Source organism: Etheostoma cragini, chromosome 16, assembly GCF_013103735.1.
Source record: "Etheostoma cragini isolate CJK2018 chromosome 16, CSU_Ecrag_1.0, whole genome shotgun sequence".
Classification (NCBI taxonomy): Eukaryota; Metazoa; Chordata; class Actinopteri; order Perciformes; family Percidae; genus Etheostoma; species Etheostoma cragini.
This window is the reverse complement of record NC_048422.1, coordinates 12,125,571-12,146,724: the sequence shown is the minus strand read 5'-3', so window position 1 is coordinate 12,146,724 and position 21,154 is coordinate 12,125,571. Positions and strand designations below refer to the sequence as shown.

Here is a 21,154-nt window from a genome sequence, read left to right as displayed (position 1 = left end):
CTTTTAGTTTTGCAAACTCAGTGAGTGGTTTTGCTATACGTATTAATAGTTTTAGAAATTGTGCTACAAGAATCACGAATAGCGCTTAAGCATTCAGAAAAAACTGTAATAACCTTTCTGTAGCATCTTTTGGATTCTCAGTGTTTTGACACTTTGTCAGCAAAGGGTTGCAATGCAAGTAACTTATGTTGTTCTTCTGATTTCCCTCATGGATTTAAATTACGATGAATAAATTACTCTACACTTGTGTTACATTCGTTGCTCTTCATAAGCATTTATGATGATCTAATTTTATTATCTGTGATTAGGAGTGTTGCTTTTCCTTCATATGTCCTCATTTATTTTTTGAGTCTTCCTTGTTTTGGTTGATGGATGAGTTACAATACGTGATGTAAAGCAAGCAATCAAAGTGCAATGGCTTTTCTGCCAAAAGCCCCCCCCCCTTTCTCTCTCTGTGTCTTTAAGAAATACATTTGTATTCAGATCTTATAAACATGATGTTAAGAAGAAAGGTAGAAAACTTCCAACAGTAAATGAAAGATTTGTTTTTACACTTTCTTCCAATTGTCTTATTGTGATTTTGTATTTCTTTATTAGTTAATACACCAAACTTTCTGTGGACTGAGATAATAGAATTTGAAGATTATTATTGTATTGACTCCAAAAAATGGTCAAATGGAAACAAAACAAGACTCACTTTGCCTCCTCTCACAGGAGGGAACCTAAACTCAGCGCCTTATTGGCTGCTGGCTCGAAGGTGGGGATTTATGATGTCAACTTGGCAGGCGGAGCAACTGCATATGGCTGGAGATACAGAGTAAGGTTTCATAAGGTTAAGTTACTTAGGCAGGATTGTTTCTGTTTTGAAAAATTCTCTTCTTTTCTTACCTTTTATTCCTCCACTGCAAGATTACCATAACACATGCGCATGCACACACACACACACACACACACACACACACACACACACACACACACACACGCACACACACTTCCTATTCAGATCAGATGTTCTACTTCTGCTTGGTTTAGTCTCTGGACCTTGAGGACTGTCGACAGCAGCTGCTCCTCTAATACTCCCCCAACAAACACCACACCCAGTTTTTTTATTATAATTGAATCAAAATAGAACAAACAACAAATCGACTGCTTCTGAGTTTGTCCTTTGACAGTGTTTTTGTGCTAAACATTCTCATGTATTGTCAGTAGTTACCTTGATGGAACTCCAGATCTACGAGTATGTACATAGCCATCTTACAGGCTTAGCTATTGGTTAACCCCACTGAGGTTCCGCCTCGGCACCCTGAGGCAGATCAGGTGGTAGCATGCATGCTCTATAAAATAGTGGTTCACCTCTGCTCCCTTCTGACCTTAGCAGCTGATGACAGGGGCCAGCTGGGTATGAAGTTAGAGGGCTATGCATGTTACGTAGGTTACAGATAACTACTTTTTTTTTTTTTTTTGTACATGATTTGCCCTATAATGGGCTTCACTTTTGGTAAGTCAACAAACCCATAAGATGCTACACACATCCCACAAATGCTAGCATGTCCTAGAGCTAGCGAGCTATTAACAGCCTAAGCAGTCATAGCAAGTGTACAGGAATCATCAAAGAAGCAGCGGGAACGCAGGAACTTTCTCCCTGACACACTGGTAATTTTCCTTGTGTATTGTGACTGGCACCACAGCTAGTTATCCATCGGTGCCTCCCTTGCCAGGCTGAATTAGTTAACTTAAACAGGCCAGGTCGGGGACATCGGAGGGTGAGGAAGGTTTTGCTGAGTGCTGTGACCTTATTCAAAGTGGCTGAGGGATAAAGGATAGTTTTATAGGGCATGTATGCCACCACCTGATTGGACGTGCAAACCTCTCAGGGTGCAGAGGTGGAGCCTATGTAAACCAATCGCAAAGCCTGTAAAAGGGGTTAGCACTTAAGCAATACAACTAAATACTTAACCAAACATAAAAAACCAAAACACCTTTTGTATATACACTATGGGCCTACCGCTGCAATGTTTCCGGTCCATATGTATATTTTAGCTTTTTGCTGTCCACTTCTAAATGCATGCAAGGCTACAGTTTTACATTTAAAGGTGGGCCTATGTTGCCAATTGATTTCTGTTATATAAGATAAGATAATACTTTATTTATCCCACATCAGGGAAATTCCTTTGTTACAGAAGCATTCTTCAACTATAACAGCTAAAAAAAAACAAGTAAACACACAAGAAAAACAGGCAAACAAGAGCAGAAAGGTACACTGAAGTAAAGTAAAGTGACGTCAAATAAAGGTTTTGTAAAGTAAAGTGCGGTTGCCATAGTACAAAGAACAATATTGCAGTGTAAGTAAGTGACTTTAAAAATGTAATTGAATATGTTATTAAAGTATCCTAAATATCCTAATATCCTAATTTCTGTAGGGTTTGATTGATTAACAAACTGAAATGGGCCTGATTGGGGAAGTCAAGTCCTTGTTTCTGCCCAACACCAGCCATTGATTTGCAGTGTGCTGATTTGACTGACCAAACTTCTGGGTGGCTTCCAAAATAAAAGTGTGGAGCATGCTCTGGTAGGGACCAGAGTGGAGGGTTCAAAATAGGAACTACAACTGCAGCTCCTCTCCCACATTTTACTTAACGGTTGTCAGTTGCTGCTACACATAAGTATTCGGCCATTTTCGCGACGCAACTTTTGTTTCCACCTTTTTTAGAACTTGCATCGAGTGCATTTTCCGTGACAGTCTGCAAGAGGCGGAACCGAGTGTAAGTGTGCATGCGGAAACCGAACTGTTCTCGTGCAACACATTTTCTGCATGCTGGAACTTGCAGGTTTGGTAACGTTGTTTTGAATTCAGGGCTTGTTGCTGTGAGATATCACATGGCAGCATTTATGCCACGTTACCGCTTGCAGCTGCTTCATCATGCTGTTGTTATTTTGGTCTGTGGGGTTAACGTTTAACGGTAGTGCATGCAGTCGACGGTATGTTGTCTTATGCACGTTAATGTGTTTAATGTGTTATTGTTTATTCTCCTTTAGCCTAAAGCGGCACGTGTTGTGAACATGCTTTTAAAACTTGACAGTGCTGTTGCATTAAGCGGCCAATTTAAAGTTTGTTGCGTTTTTTTCTTCCCAAATCTCTGTCAAGCTGATGCTCTGTGGATAATGAGCACTTGTGTGTTGACGGTTAAAGTCCGCACCTACTAGTGTGTACCATATTTCGCCCTAATCCTGTTTGAACCTGTTACTAAACCTTACTCTTCCTACTCAAGTCAAAATATGCGCATAAGGTTATAAGCTGCAGACTTTTGACCTAACCCTAATCAAAATTAGTACATTTCTTTTACCTTTCCACCATGTAAATCTACTTGGTGTTAAAATACACACTTTCATACAACTCTTCAATTACTATAAATAAGTGTGACATATCTTCTGCATATACAGATACAGAATATTGTATACATAAGTGTCATGTCATCTGTCATGATGCCATGCTAATTAGGGAAATGTTTTTGTATTTTAAATCAAATTAATATATTGCACTATACATGACTTTTCTCTGACCTTTTAAATATTCTGCACAATAGTATCCACATATGTTTGTGCAGCATCACTCTGTCCCTAATTGTCTACTGACTACAGGGGCCATGGCCTTCCTTGGGAGCGCAGTTCAGCGGTTTGTGTCAGCAGTGCGGCCTCCTCTCTCTCCCTTGAGCCGGACAACCGCTTGGTCCTACAGCTCAGAGCCCACCAAGGAAAAAAGTGTTCCCTATGATAAGACACTCAAACAAGAGGATGGAGCTTCCTCTGGACCCACTAAACCTTTGCCCAGGTTAGCTTGATTTTTAGTTATTGCAATTCATTGTAAATGCAATTGCAATTGTGCAATGCAAATGTAAAATAATCTGCTCAGTGACGAAACACTTTCCACAACACTTCTCAACACTTTAGGTAGAAAAAAAGCTTTAAAGTCATAGGTTGATATTTGGCAAAATATGTTTATTTACTTTTGGAGAAGAATCACTCTTGTGTGGTGTCAATCTTGTCATCTAACTGTCGACAACAAAACAAATGTGCGTGTTTCCCAAAATGTCAAACTGTAACTGAAAGCAGCTTTCATTTTTTAACTTGGTTTGATGCCGTGAATAGCGCTGCTAAGTAAGTGGCATCGTCCTTATCCCATTTTAAAGGTCATGTTCTCAGGTTACCTGTGTGCCACCTGTCTCAGGTCAGCGGATGTGGTGGTGATCGGAGGAGGCAGTTTGGGCTGTCAGACCATCTACCACCTGGCTAAAATGGGGATGACCAACTTAGTTCTGCTGGAAAGAGACAGACTGACCGCTGGCACCACCTGGCACACTGCAGGTGACAAACTGTATAGAATATGGACAACAAATATGTGTAACGAGTATATGAAATGGTACTCTTCAACCATCCATGCTAACTCTTACTCTTTACATATTCATCTACAGTATCTTCTTTCTCCTTAAATTCAAGTCTTAATAAGGTCTATGCGGATACAGTTCTCCCATTTGTGTGTTTATATGTTCATCTGCACGCTGTAGATGTATTTCTTTTTTAGTAAATCTGTTAATGCATGTCTGTTTACTAGGCCTGCTGTGGCAGCTCCGTCCCAGTGATGTTGAGGTAGAGCTCTTGGCCCACACCAGGAATGTGATAAGCAAAGACCTGGAGGAGGAGACGGGTCTTCACACAGGCTGGATCCAGAATGGAGGACTCTTCATCGCCTCCAACAAGCAGAGGCTGGACGAGTACAAGCGCCTCATGTCGGTAAGAATCCAGAGTAAGAATCTTGTTTTATGGCCACATTGAGGAAAAAATCATTACATTGATACTTAAAGCGTTCTTTTTATTTTTCTCTTTCCTTTTATTTTGTTGTATATCCTTTTTGTGCATGTTATGTTATGTCCATCCCAAAGGGACTTACTATTTCCAACAGAACACTGTTCCAAATGGCTCTATTGTAGTCCAGCCTTTCCTTTGTGACAAACTCTGCTTCTGACTGGCTAGCAGTGCTGAGCTAGGTACTGAGCATGTGCGACTCCCAACAAAGATGTTACAGAAGTTTGACGCCTCACTCGATGGCTAAAACGAAGAGCTCAACACACAGGGTGAAAAGAGTGCAGTACAACAAAAATATGCTGTTTTTTAAATTAAACCATGTAAACCTATTCTGGTAAAACCTCTAAATACAATTATGGACCTGAAAATGAGCATCATATAAGCACTTTAAAGGTGCTATATGTAACTTTCATTTTGTGTTGATTCTAGAGGTTGCTTTGGACCAAAGTGGTAGTGTTTTTACCATACCTGCCGTCGTGAAGGGTCTTTTCTTTTTGGTGCTGTGTTGCCCACTATATAGTACTGAGTTAGGGTTACCGCGAGGTCAGATAGTTGCGATGAATGTTTTGCTCAAGCAGAAAATCATTAATTTACAATAATGTAATAATAATGCATTTCAAGTGTTGCGTACAATAATTTAGCCTACTTTGGATGTATTGTGAGCTAAATCCGGTATCACTGTCACTGTGTTAGGAGCCAGAGCATTAAGAGATTGTTGCAGCAATCAACGTAATAACAACTTAGATTAATATAGTGCATTTCATGAAACCCAAGGACAATTTACATATGTAACATTACAGGGGGACAAGGGAAAAGAAAATAGTAGGACAAAACAGACCCAAGGAATAAAATGCGCTAAATGGAAGGGGGGACTTAACGTTAACTTGACATCGGCTACTGACATAATACCCAATTGCGCATTGTAAAATTTATTATGAATGAAATAGACATCTTACGTACCTGAGGGCGAATTCGGAGATGTTTGTGAATCATTTGCAATCCCGTATTTGTGTCCATCTGTTAAAAGCCCGACCAAAGGTGACTCACGTTCTTGCCCGTTGTCTTTCACTTTCCCTTTAAGCTTTTAGTTGTTCTTCATTTAGTTTCCTTTTTTCCTGTGATGCCCCTGCCCCAACAGATAATTTCTAAAATTATATTAAAATACAATAAGGCCTATATAAAGATCTCTCCCGCTACCTTCTCCCTGGCTGAATACAATAACACTAACAGAGGCTTTTCCGTTGTTGCAATGAAATCGGTTATCTGTTAGAACGTGTGCTCTGTAGTGCAGTCTACCTGTCGCAGTTCATTCTGCGACTTTGCAGGAAAAATCAGACCCGGGCAGAGACGTTAATAAAAACTAGTCATGTCTAACAATTTAAATATTTACTCGCGATTAATCACATTAAGGTCATAGTTCAGAATCTTTTTGGAAACCATTTTGGCGCCTCGCGTTCGCCATCCACTCAAAACGTAACGTTACTACTCTTTGGCTGGCTCGCAAGCCCAAACAAGTGTGTTTGCCGTGCCTGTTGTTTTTTCCCCCGTCTAGCTAGAGCCTAGTGTGTTCTAGTTTTTCTTGCCTTACTAGTTGTTGCAACAGCATGTGAAAATAATAATTTGCTAGGCCAAAAACTACATTAATCTTGCGATTAAAAAATGTATACCGTTAAAATGGGTTTGCATTAAAGTTGTTAATAACACGTTTAACTTACAGCACTAATAAAAACTATATAACAATATTGTTATTTTCACTGTTAGTCTTGTTTGCTGTTCCAGGTTATTTTAGACCATTGTATAAAAAATGACAGAGCTTCAGAAACTTAAAAAGTTACATATAGTCACTTTAAGTAAATAAAGGCTTAATATTGGTTACAACATGTGTCTAGTGCTTGAGTGCATTTTGGTGTAACTGATTTTTTTAATGGGGTAATTCAGATTTACAGCTACTGCAACAACTCCTCAGGGCCCTAAAAAAGCAAAATATTTGTTTGATTTTATTGCTCAACACCATGGGGGCACGTGTGTGTTCAAGGTTCGAAGTTCACTTAACCTAACCTTCACCTAACCAATGGTTGGGGTATGAAAAAGCAGTGCAATTGTTCAAATCAACAATCCAAAAGAAAAACAAAATAAAACAAATTAATGATTAGTTAAATAATTCTCTCATTTGACGTAGAATATAAGTTATCTTTTAAACGGAAAGAATCCCTCTCGGACAAGAGCATAACCAATTAAAAATGCCATCTCCCCTACTTTTTAGCTGGGTAAAGTGTATGGTATCGAGTCCCATGTCCTGTCACCTGCGGAAACCAAAGACCTCTATCCCCTGATGAACGTTGATGATCTGTATGGAACCCTGTATGTACCAAAAGACGGCACCATGGACCCAGCAGGCACCTGTACCACCCTGACCAGAGCTGCTACCGCCAGGGGAGCCACGGTAATGTGCGCTGGTCTGCTGACTGCTGGTTTTGCATATTGGACCAGCAGTAAACACAGTTTCGGTAGTTCAAATATTTTAATTACCTACTTATCTTAATAACCTTTAACCTGTGTTTTGAAATTATTCTGTAGTGCCATTTCAACTACGTTTTTGTGTTTCACACAACACAGTACTGTGTAAAAATAGCACCCATATGGGAACAATAGAAATCAGTGTAAATAGCCATGACACCACCTTGTGTACAGCTAAAATTGAATTGGTGTTTCAAGGAAAAGACCTATTGAATGGCAGTGATATGAATGAAGCAAACAACAGCATACTTTTTAAACTGATCCAAAACCTATGTAAGACCTGCGTACTTATGATGGTTGGTGCTTTCTCAGTGCATTTGAAACAAAAGGTGGGTGAAGTCTGAGGCTTCAGTTGGACTTTTTGGGCTCATGAAGGTTGCTTCTTTTTTTAGGTAGATCACCTTGGTAACTGATTCGGCACAGCCGCCAGAAAGCAGGCTAAGCTCAGGCTATCGGCTCCAAAAATACTGTTCTAAAAATTAGAACCAACTAAAATATATTCTTTTCTGAAACTGTGATATTACAATCCCTAGATGACCTTACTTATTAGCCTTACAATGGCAAACCAACTTAAAACCACTGAAACAATTACTTTACTGTCTGGTAATATATGAGGAATTATGAATATATGAATAGGATTATGAGGTACGGCAAAATTATGGAGAGCGAGAGAGTGATTGATTGAATAGACTGAACTCCTACTAATCACAGCAGCAGTGGAGAACCTTAGAATGGCTCTTATATTTGTTTAATTCACTCTGCAACTCATCTGTTTATTACAAATAGGGACTCCTACGTGAGTGGAACCGAGCATTTACTGTACATTTCTTTATGTTGCATGTAAATAACGCACACTAACACTGTCCTCTTTAAATCAGGTGATTGAGAACTGCCCTGTGACTGGTATCCAAGTGCGGACAGATGACTTTGGTGTGAAGAGGGTGAAGGCAGTAGAAACCCCTCATGGGAACGTTGAGACTCCTTGTGTGGTGAACTGTGCAGGTGAGATTTAGACAAGCTAATTAATCATCCCGAAGACAACAAACTCACAGATTAAAAGCATTTTGACCTAGTTTGACATACAAAATAAACATTGTAAAGGCGTTCTTGATGTAACTCCCTGCTAAAGCAAATATGCCATGTAAAAGATGCAAGTGGTTTGATAGGTGATGCAAATGTTTGCCTAAATTGCATGTCTAGATTATGACATCTCTGTGGTTTCATGCAGGCGTGTGGGCCACCAAGCTGGGGGAAATGGCTGGAGTCAAGGTGCCTCTTATCGCAATGCATCATGCCTATGTGGTGACCGAGAGAATTGAAGGCATACAGGTAGGACCTCCATGTGTCATATCAGAGCAGCTTGACTGTGGTTCATGCCCTATTTTAGTCATTTGTTTGTTTCTGTGGCTCATACAGAGGCAAGGAATGTTAATGGGGACTCAATATACCCTCTTTAGTACAGATTTAATAGGGGACGTCTTTAAAATCATGTTTGCCCAAACTCAACACGTCCAAGACAACAAGGCCACTTGTGTTTTTTGTATAGTTCAGTATGGGTTGATTTTACAATCTGTCCAGTGCATTTCATAAACTCTACCAAGTAAGCTGTTGTGCTCTTTAGTATATTGATTCTAGGGCTTTGCGATTATGGCCAAAATAATAATCACGATTATTTTGATCATTATTGAGATCACAATTAATTATCACGATTATTTGTTGATTTGAACCAAAACAAATTGTATTGTCACGCAGGCTATTTATAACTGCTTTCACATCCATACTGTGCTATTTTCCTCTTATGTTGGAGTCGTATGTTGTACATACATACAGCTGCAACACATGTAAATGAAAATTATCTGAAATAAATAGCCTGTAATATATTTCTTTTTAATAAAAAAAAAAAATGTATCTCTGAGGTCAAGTTCAGCAGCTCCGTCTCACACGCTATTACTCTACAAACTGAAGTTAGTTGCATTCAATAACTTCTTCTGTGTTTTTCGCCGTGGCCGCTGCAGTAGCAGTTACTAACGGAAACGCTGCTTCAAATACAGGTTTTTCTCTCATGATTAACAATATACAGCTGTGTCTTGTTGAAATACAGCCTTTCTGTAACATTAACATTACACATACGGTTTATAGTATTATATATTGTTTGCCCTTTTTATTCCCAGAAATGTTCTTTTAAGAAAACATTAAAGTTTTAGAGTTTGTATTATAATGTTAATGTAGCAGCCTTTTTCGGAAAATGGCTTGGTAACTGTTAATTTCATTTTAAGATCACACAAAGCATCATAGTGTTTCCAACAACTTTTTAACCCTTGTAAAATAAGGGGTAGAGGAATCCTAAGTAAATCTAATGATACAATGCCATTATTACATTCAGTAACATTGACAATTATATTATTACAGTGTCACAATTCATTAGGAAGGTTTAAAGCCTTACATTGTGTTGTTGGTACATGATTTACAAATCACTCTTCAGACATCTTCATAGAAATGACCACTGTACCTTAAAATTCTTTAATCTTTCTGTAGTAAGTCTGTATGACCAGCAGGGGGCACTGTGACATTATATATTTCCACCTGGAAAGGTCCAGAATGCTGTAAGTGTTGGAATGAGATGTATGTGCTTGTTTGAAACTAGGGGTGAGGTTTTGTTTGTGTGCTTTTATTCTGATAATGTGTGTATTTGGGGAGGGTTCTGTATGCAGATATAACATGTCTGACATGGCTTGTGCACATGAGCCACTGTCAACTGTGTATGTTTGTGTTTGTGCAGTCATGGATGACTGTTCTCATCCTCTACATGCCGGAGGTTTTAGGGGGACTGTCTCTGTGTTATGTAGTTTAAGAGCAGCTTAACCAGCGTTACTGCTACATCATGTACGCGGGTATCAGCCCACACAAACAAAATGACAAACTCACTCATTTGGATGCCATCAGGAAATTAGTTTTGTGTGCAACTTGTTGGTCAAACATCTCACGCGGACCAGACTTCAGAGAGGCAATTGACTTTGGTATAAAAAGCCTCAATGACAGCATGAAGACAAATGACACAACATACACTAAATGTAAATATGCATTAGACACTTCCACAGAATATTTGCTCACACTCAAAGGGATGGATGTTTCTCTAAACACTATGGTTTGTCATGTTAGTCACTGGTGCTTTAAAGATTTTATGGTTTGTATATCTCGTATTTTATACCATTATATTTTCCATACGTATGCTTTCAAAAAGCACTAACTACTATGTAAGAATCCGGGTGAAGTAAAGTAAAAATTAGCTTTTTAATACAAGGTAAACAACATGGTCATTTCTTGGTTTTTGTTTCAGCAAATCTTCCCCATGTATTTGTTTTGTTTTACTTGTGATAAGCAAAGTTATGCAAAAATTAGTAGTCACTTAGAGCAGATTGACCTAAAATTAACCAAGAATGTTTTATTTAAAAAAACACTTTTTTAAAAAAGTTTTATTATAAATTCAGTCTATTATTTAGTAAAAAAACAAGCATTTGCTGGTACAGCTTTAAATGCTTTTCTTTGTGTCTTTATTATGGATGAAGATGTTAAAGTTCTAACTGCCAATCAGACAAAGTCATTTATATCTTAACTTAATGTGAATAGGAATCTGCTCATTTTGTCACTGAAACACAATGGGTTTAGTCTAATTTGTGTTTTGAATACTTCACTTTAATCTTCATTCTCTTGCAGAACATGCCAAATGTCAGGGACCATGATGCATCAGTGTACCTGCGCCTCCAAGGTGACGCCCTGTCTGTGGGGGGTTATGAACAGAACCCCATCTTCTGGGATGAGGTAAGCTTGAATATTATCTGAATGATTGACAGTCTCATTCTCTGTCTTTAAGACTTGAAACTCTGAGACCTTACATATTGACTGTCTATGTGCATGAGTGAGATTGATCTGTCTAATATTACAATTTAGAAGCTGAATCAAGTTTAATTCTGTTTGTATACTTCTCATTCTCTCTGTTTGACCTCATCACTGTTTTAATCTTTTTCTTTCATGTCTTCATTACTTGCTGCTGTATTAACTTGGAGGTCAAACTGCATTAACAGTACTGATTAAACTGTGGGTTTGAAGGTATTCAGGTCCTTTTAATGAAATCAAAAGTCCTGCATTCAAAACTTTGCATAAGTAAAAATAAATAAGTGTAATAAGCAAAATGTTGAGTAAAGAAATAGTTTGACATTTGAGGAAATACATTTCTTTGCTTTCTTGGCAAGAGTTAGATGAAAAGATTGATACCACTCATGTTTGTAGCCAAGAGGCATAAAGACTAAAAGTAGGGGTTGCTAGCCTGGCTCTGACTAATATCCAAAAATACGCCTACCAGCAACTCCAAAGCTCACTAATAAACACTCATAACTAATTGATTTAATCCAAAATACAAAAGCTGAAATTTTGGTTTGACTTTATCCAAAAGTATTGGATATAGCCTAGCTAGCTATTTCTCTCTGTTTCCAGTCTTTGCTAGTAACCAGTTAGCTGGCTTCTGGTTCTAGCTTGATATTTGTATTACAAACTTGAGAAACACAAGATTTACTAAACTTCCTATCTAACTCTTGGCAAAAAAGTGAATAAGCGTATTTTCCCAAGTTTTGAACAATTTGTGGAGCACAAGATGTCCTGAGACTCAGGATGTGCTGTTAACTTAGAGGTGGGGGAAAGTGCTAGGCTCACTCTGTTCCAAGGTAAAAACTATATGCCTGCCATAACACTCTATTTTAAGCTGATTTATTTACACGGTATATGTTGTTTGCCAACTTTGTACATTAAGTGAAATATAGCTGACAAATTGTGGTAATGGGAGGAGTTTTGTGCTGGACACAAGATCACTCATCTAACTCACCACAAGAAAGTGATAAGCGTATTTTTTTCAAAATGTCAAACTTTTCGTTTTGAATTTCAAGGGCATTGGAAGCCATGCAGCAAACAGTGTACTGAATACACTGTGTCTAGTGGTGCATTGAAGCAAGGTTGTTTCACTGAATAGAAAGAGATGCATGAAATAAATTCATGAGTGTTTTTCCACACTAATGACAGGGTCTAGTGGGTGGTCTTTTGGTTGGTACTGTGGCTCAGTATCAGTTTGGTTTCCTAATAAAAATGTTATTAAAAACAGACTCATTAAGGTAGGCTATCAAAAATGTTTGTGTTTTCAGGCATGGTGAATATCTCATTTGTAATAGTCAGATTGGAGCGTATGATATGCTAATCAATGGAGATAGACTGATTGATTTTAATGACCAAACTGACCTCGTAGCTGTCATTTTAGCACCACCCGCAAACCTTATATTCTTATCTCCAGTACAGGGTGAATTGCTTTTATTGGAACATAAAAATCTAAGCATTTCTGTAAAAGACTGACATTACTTAAGGCTGTAAAGATGAAGGGAAATTATTCAAACAACTCTTTAACTATTAAAAGTAATCATACAGGCTGTTCTTTTATGCACAGGCGGACTATTTAAAGGGATGATTGAGTTTGGAGAATGATCCTCATAAAAGCGTTAAATCAACAGGTGGTCTTGGTCTTAATGGATGTTTACTTTCTCCCAGGAGGGTGGCAGGTGTGGGGGTATGCGGCCTTGCCTTTTTCTGTACTGGTGTTTTACGCTTGTAACTTTTCACTGTTATTAATTTAAATCCGTGTTCTTATAATCTAATGCAGTCCTTGACCCATGCCATTCCTAACTAAAGACTTAAAACAAGTTGTTTTTTAAAAACAAACCAATCAAAATAATTTGTAGTCTTTCATAAGAGTTTTCAATCTTTCTTGCTGTTGTGTTTTTGTTGTTTCCTCTTTGTTGTAGAGTGAAAACATTTGGTGTTGGTGTGTAGTGTACTTTGCTGTATATTGTCATCTGTACAAATTTTTTGCATTTTCATTTGGCTCTTTAAATAAAATAAGGACCAAAAAAAAAGAGAGTTATCAATCTCAAAAACTGTCCGGAATAGAACAATATTAAGACTTAGTTTTTGTTAAATGCTTCAAACGGGATATTTTCATGACACTAACAATACTGACTTCATGATTGTCTGTCTTTCTGGCTGGCTGCCTGGCTGTCTACACCCTCCTCAGTGATTTTTACATTTTAGAGGATTTCTTTGTGCAGAAGCAGCTTCTTTTGTTCTCGTTCTGCAGCTGAACGAAGCTTTGATGTCTTGAAGCGAATGGAGGAAGAAAGAGGAGATACAGAAGGGAGAATTAGCAGAGAGAATAGAGGTTGCCTTCTAAGTGATCAAGTGGCTTGGAAGGGATTGAGAGTCTGCTGAGGTGTCTAGGACAAAGAACACTGCTCCTCAGATACTCTAGTTGAGTGTCAGTGAAATAATGCTGCAGCTCTTTGTTCACATTACAGAACCTACCGTCAGCTCACACTTTCCTGTGACATTCAATTCTTAATCAAAACTGAAAGTGTCACCATTGAGGATAATTGTGAAGCCAAATGAACTTTTCCCCCCTCAGCACTTAACAAACCAGAATCACTTATATTTAACATTTTTGGCTGTAAGTTGATATGTCTGCAATGACTCAGGAGAGAATGCAGTCACCGTCTGAAGGCGAGACACAATGGGGAGCAGGGAAGTTCAAGTGGAGGGGATGACCAGATCAGTGAAAAGAGGGAGAAGTGCATGATAAATTGCTGCACAGAGCACAAGCTGGCATGCTGGACATTTTAATTTGTGCACCCTGAGTCAGTCAGACTAGTGTAGGAGGGGAGAATGTTAAGGCGAGTTGGTTGGCTCTGAACGGCATCGGTTGTAGGAGGTAAAGGCTACATTTTGGCCCGGCTGACAAGGAGGGAGTTGCAAAAGTCCAGATGGGAGCAAATTAATGCTTGGACAGGGCACTGAGAGGGATTTGACAAATGTTGATTCAACAGATGCCAAAGGAATGTGCTGTGGCTGCAGTGTGTGTGTGTGACTTACACAGTTGGCAGTCTACACGCTGAAGGAAAGAAAAGGAGAGCATATCCGCTTTGATGCCAATGGGTTTGAGGTGGTGCACCAACATTGGTCATCCAACAATCCATTTCAGTAGTGTGGATGTATTTAGTGGGGAAATATGAACAAAACCATCAGAACTGTATTTTTAATATTTATATTAGTGATTAATCGCATTAATATCCTAGTTAACTTGCAATTAATCACACCCTTTATCTATTCTAAATGTCCCTTGATTTCTTTTCGTCTCATTCTTTTTTTTCCCGTTCAGAATATTACTGACATCCATTTCGGCGTCTCGCGCTCGCCGTCCAGTCAAAACGGAACGTTACTACTCTTTGGCCGGTTCACAAGCCCAAATAAGTGTGTGTGGCGTGCCTGTTTTGTTTCCGGTCTAGATCCGTTGTGGTTTTGTAGTTTTTCTAACGTTTGTTTTTCACATGCTAATGCAAGAACTACTAAGTTTGCTAGGCTAAAAAGAATGTTAATCTTGACATTAAAAACAATTGACGCCGTTAAAATGGGTTTGCGTTAAAGCTGTTAATAAAGAGTTTAACTGACAGCCCTAATTTACATATATTTTTTAAGTGGCCATAATCGGTGTGACCCACACAGTGACAGAAAATGAATGTGAAAGTGGCGGCTCGTTGTGATGAATTGCAGATAATTTTCTCTCAGGATTTGGTAGAGATTAAAAGCAGAGCTGAAAGAGGATTATTGGACTCATATTGAATCCAACTGAATTTTGCTTTATAACTGCTGAATGTGTAAATAAGCAACCGTTTGCTAACAAGTTTGTGGTATCAATGAGCTTTCAAAGTTGTGTTAATAGCTCGTTTTTGCTGCCTCCAAGTGGCTAGGTTTTTAAAATTATCTTGGAATTTATCCATTATCAAAATCCACAATGTGTAAATGCACCATTTTCTACGCAAGCATTCTGTAAATTAAACATTTTTAGTCATACTTTGTGGGGACTTGCTTTTTCCCTCAATTCTTCTCTTCATTCTTTTCTCAATGTGAAATCTGCTACTTGTAAAGGCACCTGTCTTCCAAGATCAGTGTGTTCTTACGTGTTTCTTCAGAATACGTAATTTACACAACATAAAACAGGAACATAAAACTAAATGTGCAAAAGCTGAAAACTGTTAAAAATGACACACTTGTGTTCTGCTAGTATTATAAAACCGAATCCTCTCATACATTTTTGCTGTTTTTTTTTTCCTAGGTGTCTGATAAGTTTGCCTTTAGCCTGTTTGACTTGGACTGGGATGTATTCATGCAACATATTGAAGGTGCAATCAACAGAGTTCCTGTTCTGGAGGAAATTGGCATTAAGTCCACGGTCTGTGGACCAGGTACACACATACACGCACGCACGCACACACGTGCACACACGTACGTACATTCCACAGAAGCATCCATTTTTATGAAAATCCAGCAAGCTCTTCTTGCATAATGTTTTATAACATTATGCAATACAGCAGGGAACAAGCAACTTTCATGACACTTCTTAAATTTGACACATTCTACTCTAAAAGGGAAGTGTATTTGGCTGTGAAATATTGTATGCTTTGCTCCAGTACTGCATTCACTCATGAATACCTAAACTAGCAGACTGTCTGTCATGTTTGTAGAGGAGATAGTTTGAGGGAGCCAGTCTGCTGCTGTGTTACAGTATTGAAATGGAATTTTCGTCGTCATAGTGTGGTGCAGCTGTTTGGAGAGAAATAAGCGAAACAAGGGACTCCTGAATACATATAGTATACAGACATGTAGAGATGAATGACCAGAGTAACAGGGGAAAAAATCTTAGACAGAAAGAAATGTGAGAAAGTAGAATTAGAGATGTTAATAGAGATGAAAAGAGAGAAAGAAACAACATAAGTACAGATGCGTAAATAAAAAAGAGCTGCAATCTAGAGAAGGGCAGAGAAAAACTCAATGTCAGGAAAGACGGAGCTCAGAGTGAGCGGAAGCTCTGAGAAAATAGATTTCAACAGAGTTGCTGCAGAGCATCTCCTAGCCGTGACCCTCACTTAAAGGTTGACTTTTATTTAATTTCAAGTATGGTTTTTACATAAGTATACCAAACTAAATGTCTGTGGTATGTTTGTCTATCTTACATTTATTGACACTTCTATCTACAAAGTTGGTCTGACTGTCTGTTTTCAGAGTCATTCACAGCTGACCACAAGCCACTGATGGGAGAAGCCCCAGAGGTGAGAGGTTTCTACCTGGGATGTGGCTTTAACAGTGCCGGTAAGTGCTGCAGGGACGGAAAGAATGGTGGGGGGGAGACTGTAAAGGAAAGAAAAAGGAAAGTAGATAAATGAGAAGTGAACAAAGATGACCTGATGGAGATGATAGAGTGTAAAGGCATCTAAGGTCAGAGCGTAAACGTCTTAAATGCTACATATCCCTCCCAGGTGTATTCTTTCAGATACTTCATGGTGTAGAGCTCGAGGGAGCAATGTAATGATGGAGCTAGAAAGGTCAAAGCAATCTTCAGCATATGGCATTATAAACAGGAAGAAAACAAGCAAGGAGAAATAGCTGAAGAGGGTTTCTACCCATATTTTGAACAAGCCTTAGCCAATCTGTGGACACTCTCAAGGCAAAGTCGCTCCATTACGTCACTCATAGATGTGCTTACCTTTGACATTAGACTGGGAGGGATCTTAGTGTCTCAAAGTTCCGAAAACATAGAGGAGGGGGCGTAAAGGGTAAAGTAATCACCATTGGCATTAACACAAGGTTGAGATGAATCTTTTTTTACCTGCACAGGAGCGAAAGACCACAGGGTCGATATTTACAGTTCTAATGACAAGACAAGAAGTTGGAAGGGGCAGAGAGGTGGAGCTGTAATTGAGCACACCGTGGTTTTAACACTCACACAGAACACAAACCTTCCTTCTCTGTTGTTGTTTTTTCTGTAGAAGTTTAGTTTTTGTACGTTGGATGAAAACTGCTGATTGATCCTTGCTGTTCTTGAGCACCTCCTCCCTTGCTCTCTTATTCTTCAACCACTTATTATGAGACAATCATTCTGTCCATCAGCCGGATCGTAGGTCGGATAGCAGCTTGTTATCCACTGTCAGGTTAAAAAAGAGCTCACACACTGCTGTCCCTGAGCTGTTGATTTCTTTTATATCTCATGCATACCTTATTCATTAGACCTGTATTTCTTATGATTTTACACTGTGTGGAAAATATTTGGTGATCAAGCAATATGTCTATTAATAAAAATTAATCTGCAACAATTTTGATTTAATGATTTGTATGATTTAAGTACTTTTTAAATAAATAAAAAACAAATGTACGCTGCGTCTATAATGTGAAGATTAGCTGGCTATGAATCATTGTAATTTATCTTTGAGTTTGACTGTTGGTCTGACAAAACAAGTAATTGACCTTACCTTGGGCTTTTGGAAACTTTAATAGATATCTTACTATTTTCTGTCATTTATAGATTGATTAATCAACACTATTATGGACAGATAAATAATGTTAATGAAAATAATGCTTAAGCCTTTATAACCCACATTGTAAATTTATTTTTCTTCTACTTTTGCAAAAACAAACAAAAACCGTTTAACCGTGTAATTGCTCTCTGAATAGAGATGGATAAAATATTGTCCTTGTCCTCTAGTTTTGATGTGTAATGCTGGTACCAAGCTCTTTGAAATGGGCCCGCCGCCAGCAAAGTAGCGTGCCTGGTAACATAATTAAGGATATTCCACTAGCCATGCACAGCAAGGATATTCCAAATGGCTTTCTCTTGCCTGGCACACACACACACTTGGACTTCGCATACACACACACACACACACACAAACAAACCGTAACATCCTAGTTTTTATCAAAGCAAGACCTTGATAATAAAAACTTTTCCTCATGCCGTCTTCTTTTTCCCTTCTCTCACCACCCCGGTCTCCTTCTCCCCCCCCCCCCCCTGTCTCTTTGTCCCTTTGGCAAGGGAAAACTTCCCTGTCCATTTCACTCTATCACACAAAAACCCATATGCACGCTTGGACTCACACAGCTAATTTGGCCCAAGGAAGTGCAAGACAAGTGGGGTAATTCAGAAACCACAGGGTCAGAGTCCACACATTCACGTTAAAAAATCCATCACTGAGTGCTCGGTAACTTTTTAAGGGTGACATCTTTTGTCTTGTTTGACCATCATTCCAACAAAGTGATGTGACTTTGTGTTTTGGGAATTTGCAATACTTACTTATTGATAAGGAAAATAATTGATGAACCAAAACCCAAATATATTCAATTTAGAATACTGTGTACAGATAAATGATATGCAAATCCTTACATTTAAGGACATTGGACAGAGCAGCAAATGTATTTTATAAATGAGTTAAATGATTTATCGATTATCAAACTTTATTTAGTTGGTCAATGTGATTTATTATTTTGTAAGAATTTCTGTGTTATCATTTCTCTTTTTCTGTGTGTTGGATGTGTGTTTTTTTTTTTCAGGCATGATGCTGGGAGGTGGATGTGGCAGAGAGCTGGCTCACTGGATCATACACGGTCGTCCTGAAAAGGATATGTATGGTTACGACATCAGGTACATTACTCTAATTCTGTAATAAAACATACAGAGGTGAAACACAAAAGTATTTGAGTGGTAAATTTGATCACAGGAAGTTTCAAAGGTATAGTGCTGGCGCTCTACAAAGCAGAACATGGTTTTGAGTTTCCGTTTGGCATTTAATCAAAGGGCATCAGGAACCAGAATAATACAGTTTTAATGAAGTCTGAATGTATGTGACTTTTAATGAGCATTAATCTTTGAAAATCCTCTTCCTGCTGTCTCAGGCGTTTTCATAACTCGCTGACAGACAACCCACGTTGGATCAGAGAGAGGAGCCATGAGTCGTATGCTAAAAACTACTCTGTGGTGTTCCCCTTTGATGAGCCGCTGGCCGGCCGAAACATGAGGAAGGACCCTTTCCATCAGGTAGGTAAGGGGTTTAACAGTTTTTTTTTCTTCTTTTTTTTCTTTTTAAAGGAGTTCAAGGAAACAACCCCTATGTGCGTCTCTCCTGTGCAGGTTAGTCACTCTCCTTTCAACTGTGGTTTGATGAGCCATATTGAGTTGAGCCACCACAGGTTCAAATAGCCAAGCAATCTTTTTTTTTTTTTCTTTCCTCTTTACATCTACCAACTTTATAAATGGTAAAATGTATCCAGGTCTTCAGCCCGGAAGGCACCAGAATGTTTAGATAAGGTGTCGTTGAAATATGGAAAAGGTCATGAGGCGTCTGGGGATTATTTTATGCTTATGCAGAACCTGGGGGATGGAGCTTGGTCAACCCTCAAGAAGACATGGGAAAGGGATCTGAGTATTACACTGGATGATGAGAAGTGGGACAGAATCTGTGGAAATATAAAAATGGTGTCATGAGATGTATAGGTGCGTCTCATGCAGTTTAAGATTATGCATTACTTCTACTCGACGCACTTCAAATTGTTTAGACTTGGATTGAAAGACACACCATATTGTTGGAAATGTAAAACAGAGGACAGACAATTTCTTCATGTCCTGTGACAAGGTCCAGGAATTTTAAACAAAGATACTGTACATGATTACTCATGTTGGATTACTGGGACCCAGATTCCATTCAGCCCAATATTAGTTGTTCTAGAAGATACCTTAAGTAGGATAGATTAGCACACATAAAGTTGGGTCAAACCAGTTTAATGATAGCCGCACATACTCTTCTAAGAGTTTGGAGGAATAAAGGGGTACCTTCAATCCAAGAATGGGCTTCTGATATGGCTAGAGTGGCAGCATTTGAAAAAATGTCATATAAATTGTTTGCTAGATTGGGTTTTTACACAAAACAATGAGGAATGTACCTGAGATTTCTGGAGGGCTCCTAGGACTCTATGTACTTCGGAAAAACGTTTGTAATGTTCCTATGGTATCAGCATTTACACATAATGTGGTTATTTGGTTGACAGTTTGTCTATTTTGTTATTTTATTGTCTTAAATATTATGTATACTGGCATTATTTCATCTTGTCAAGGAAGGGAAAGAAAAGACAACTAAATTGTATAGGGAGGGGGTGATGGCGAGTAGAGGGGTCAGACAAGGAGGTGATGGGCTCGTCTTGTGAGTTGTTGTTTTGTTTTTTCCTTGATCTGAAAAACTCTAAGCATAATCTTGGCTCAAAACCTTTCAGTTAGGCAAGCAGGGCTTTTACTTTCTGTGAAAACCTGTAGGAAGGGTTTGTGTATCTCTCAAGATTTAGACAGTCGGACACCTTTTGGCTTGAACATAGCTGAGTGGGAAACCTTCTGGACCCATATTGACAAGGTTTCCTAACAAAGATGAAACCAGTTCACTTCTCTAAGTCGCAGGAGCATCTCTACTGCCACACAACCTGACCAGTCATCTTTGATTACTTCCCATATTTTTAGAGGTTGTGTGAGAGAAAAAGAGTTCCTGCTGTTTATTTTTCTATGCTAACCTCTGTAACAGCAGCATCTGATTTAGAGACACTAATGTGGGGAAATCAATATATGAACAATGCAGCTGAAACCCTAGGCTGGGCAGGCATCAACATCTGTGTGTGCATGAATGTGAGGAGTAGTCGTAGAATTCAGTTCACTTCAGTTGCTAATGCTACAAATCAAATAGGAATACAGAACAAACTATGTGAGTGCTTTCATGTCTGTCATTCATCTCTGACACCATCTCTCTCAGAACTTACAGTATGTTTATCTCCCTGTCTCCCTCTCTCTGTCTACTCATGTCTTTTCTGCTCAGATCTGGAGGTA

General features: G+C 38.7%; 1 protein-coding gene and 1 long non-coding RNA gene across 4 annotated transcripts in view; one reads left to right on the top strand and one right to left on the bottom strand.

Moving 5' to 3' along the window:
- The window catches only part of LOC117959054, a 14,146-nt gene extending 6,945 nt beyond the window's left edge, over positions 1–7,201 (bottom strand). The window contains exon 1 of the long non-coding RNA XR_004659870.1: positions 7,164–7,201. This is a non-coding gene — a long non-coding RNA (uncharacterized LOC117959054). The remainder of the gene's footprint in view (positions 1–7,163) is intronic.
- sardh (sarcosine dehydrogenase) overlaps positions 2,584–21,154 on the top strand; it is a 35,784-nt gene continuing 17,213 nt past the window's right edge. The window contains exons 1-12 of one of the 3 annotated variants that reach the window (XM_034895896.1): positions 2,584–2,762; positions 3,640–3,829; positions 4,226–4,362; positions 4,610–4,788; positions 7,124–7,303; positions 8,256–8,379; positions 8,606–8,706; positions 11,092–11,196; positions 15,578–15,707; positions 16,525–16,611; positions 18,844–18,934; positions 19,186–19,327. In XM_034895896.1, coding sequence (XP_034751787.1) covers positions 3,645–3,829; positions 4,226–4,362; positions 4,610–4,788; positions 7,124–7,303; positions 8,256–8,379; positions 8,606–8,706; positions 11,092–11,196; positions 15,578–15,707; positions 16,525–16,611; positions 18,844–18,934; positions 19,186–19,327 — 1,461 coding nt within the window. In that variant the 5' untranslated portion in view covers positions 2,584–2,762; positions 3,640–3,644. The other 2 variants (XM_034895895.1, XM_034895897.1) reach the window with 2 other exon arrangements.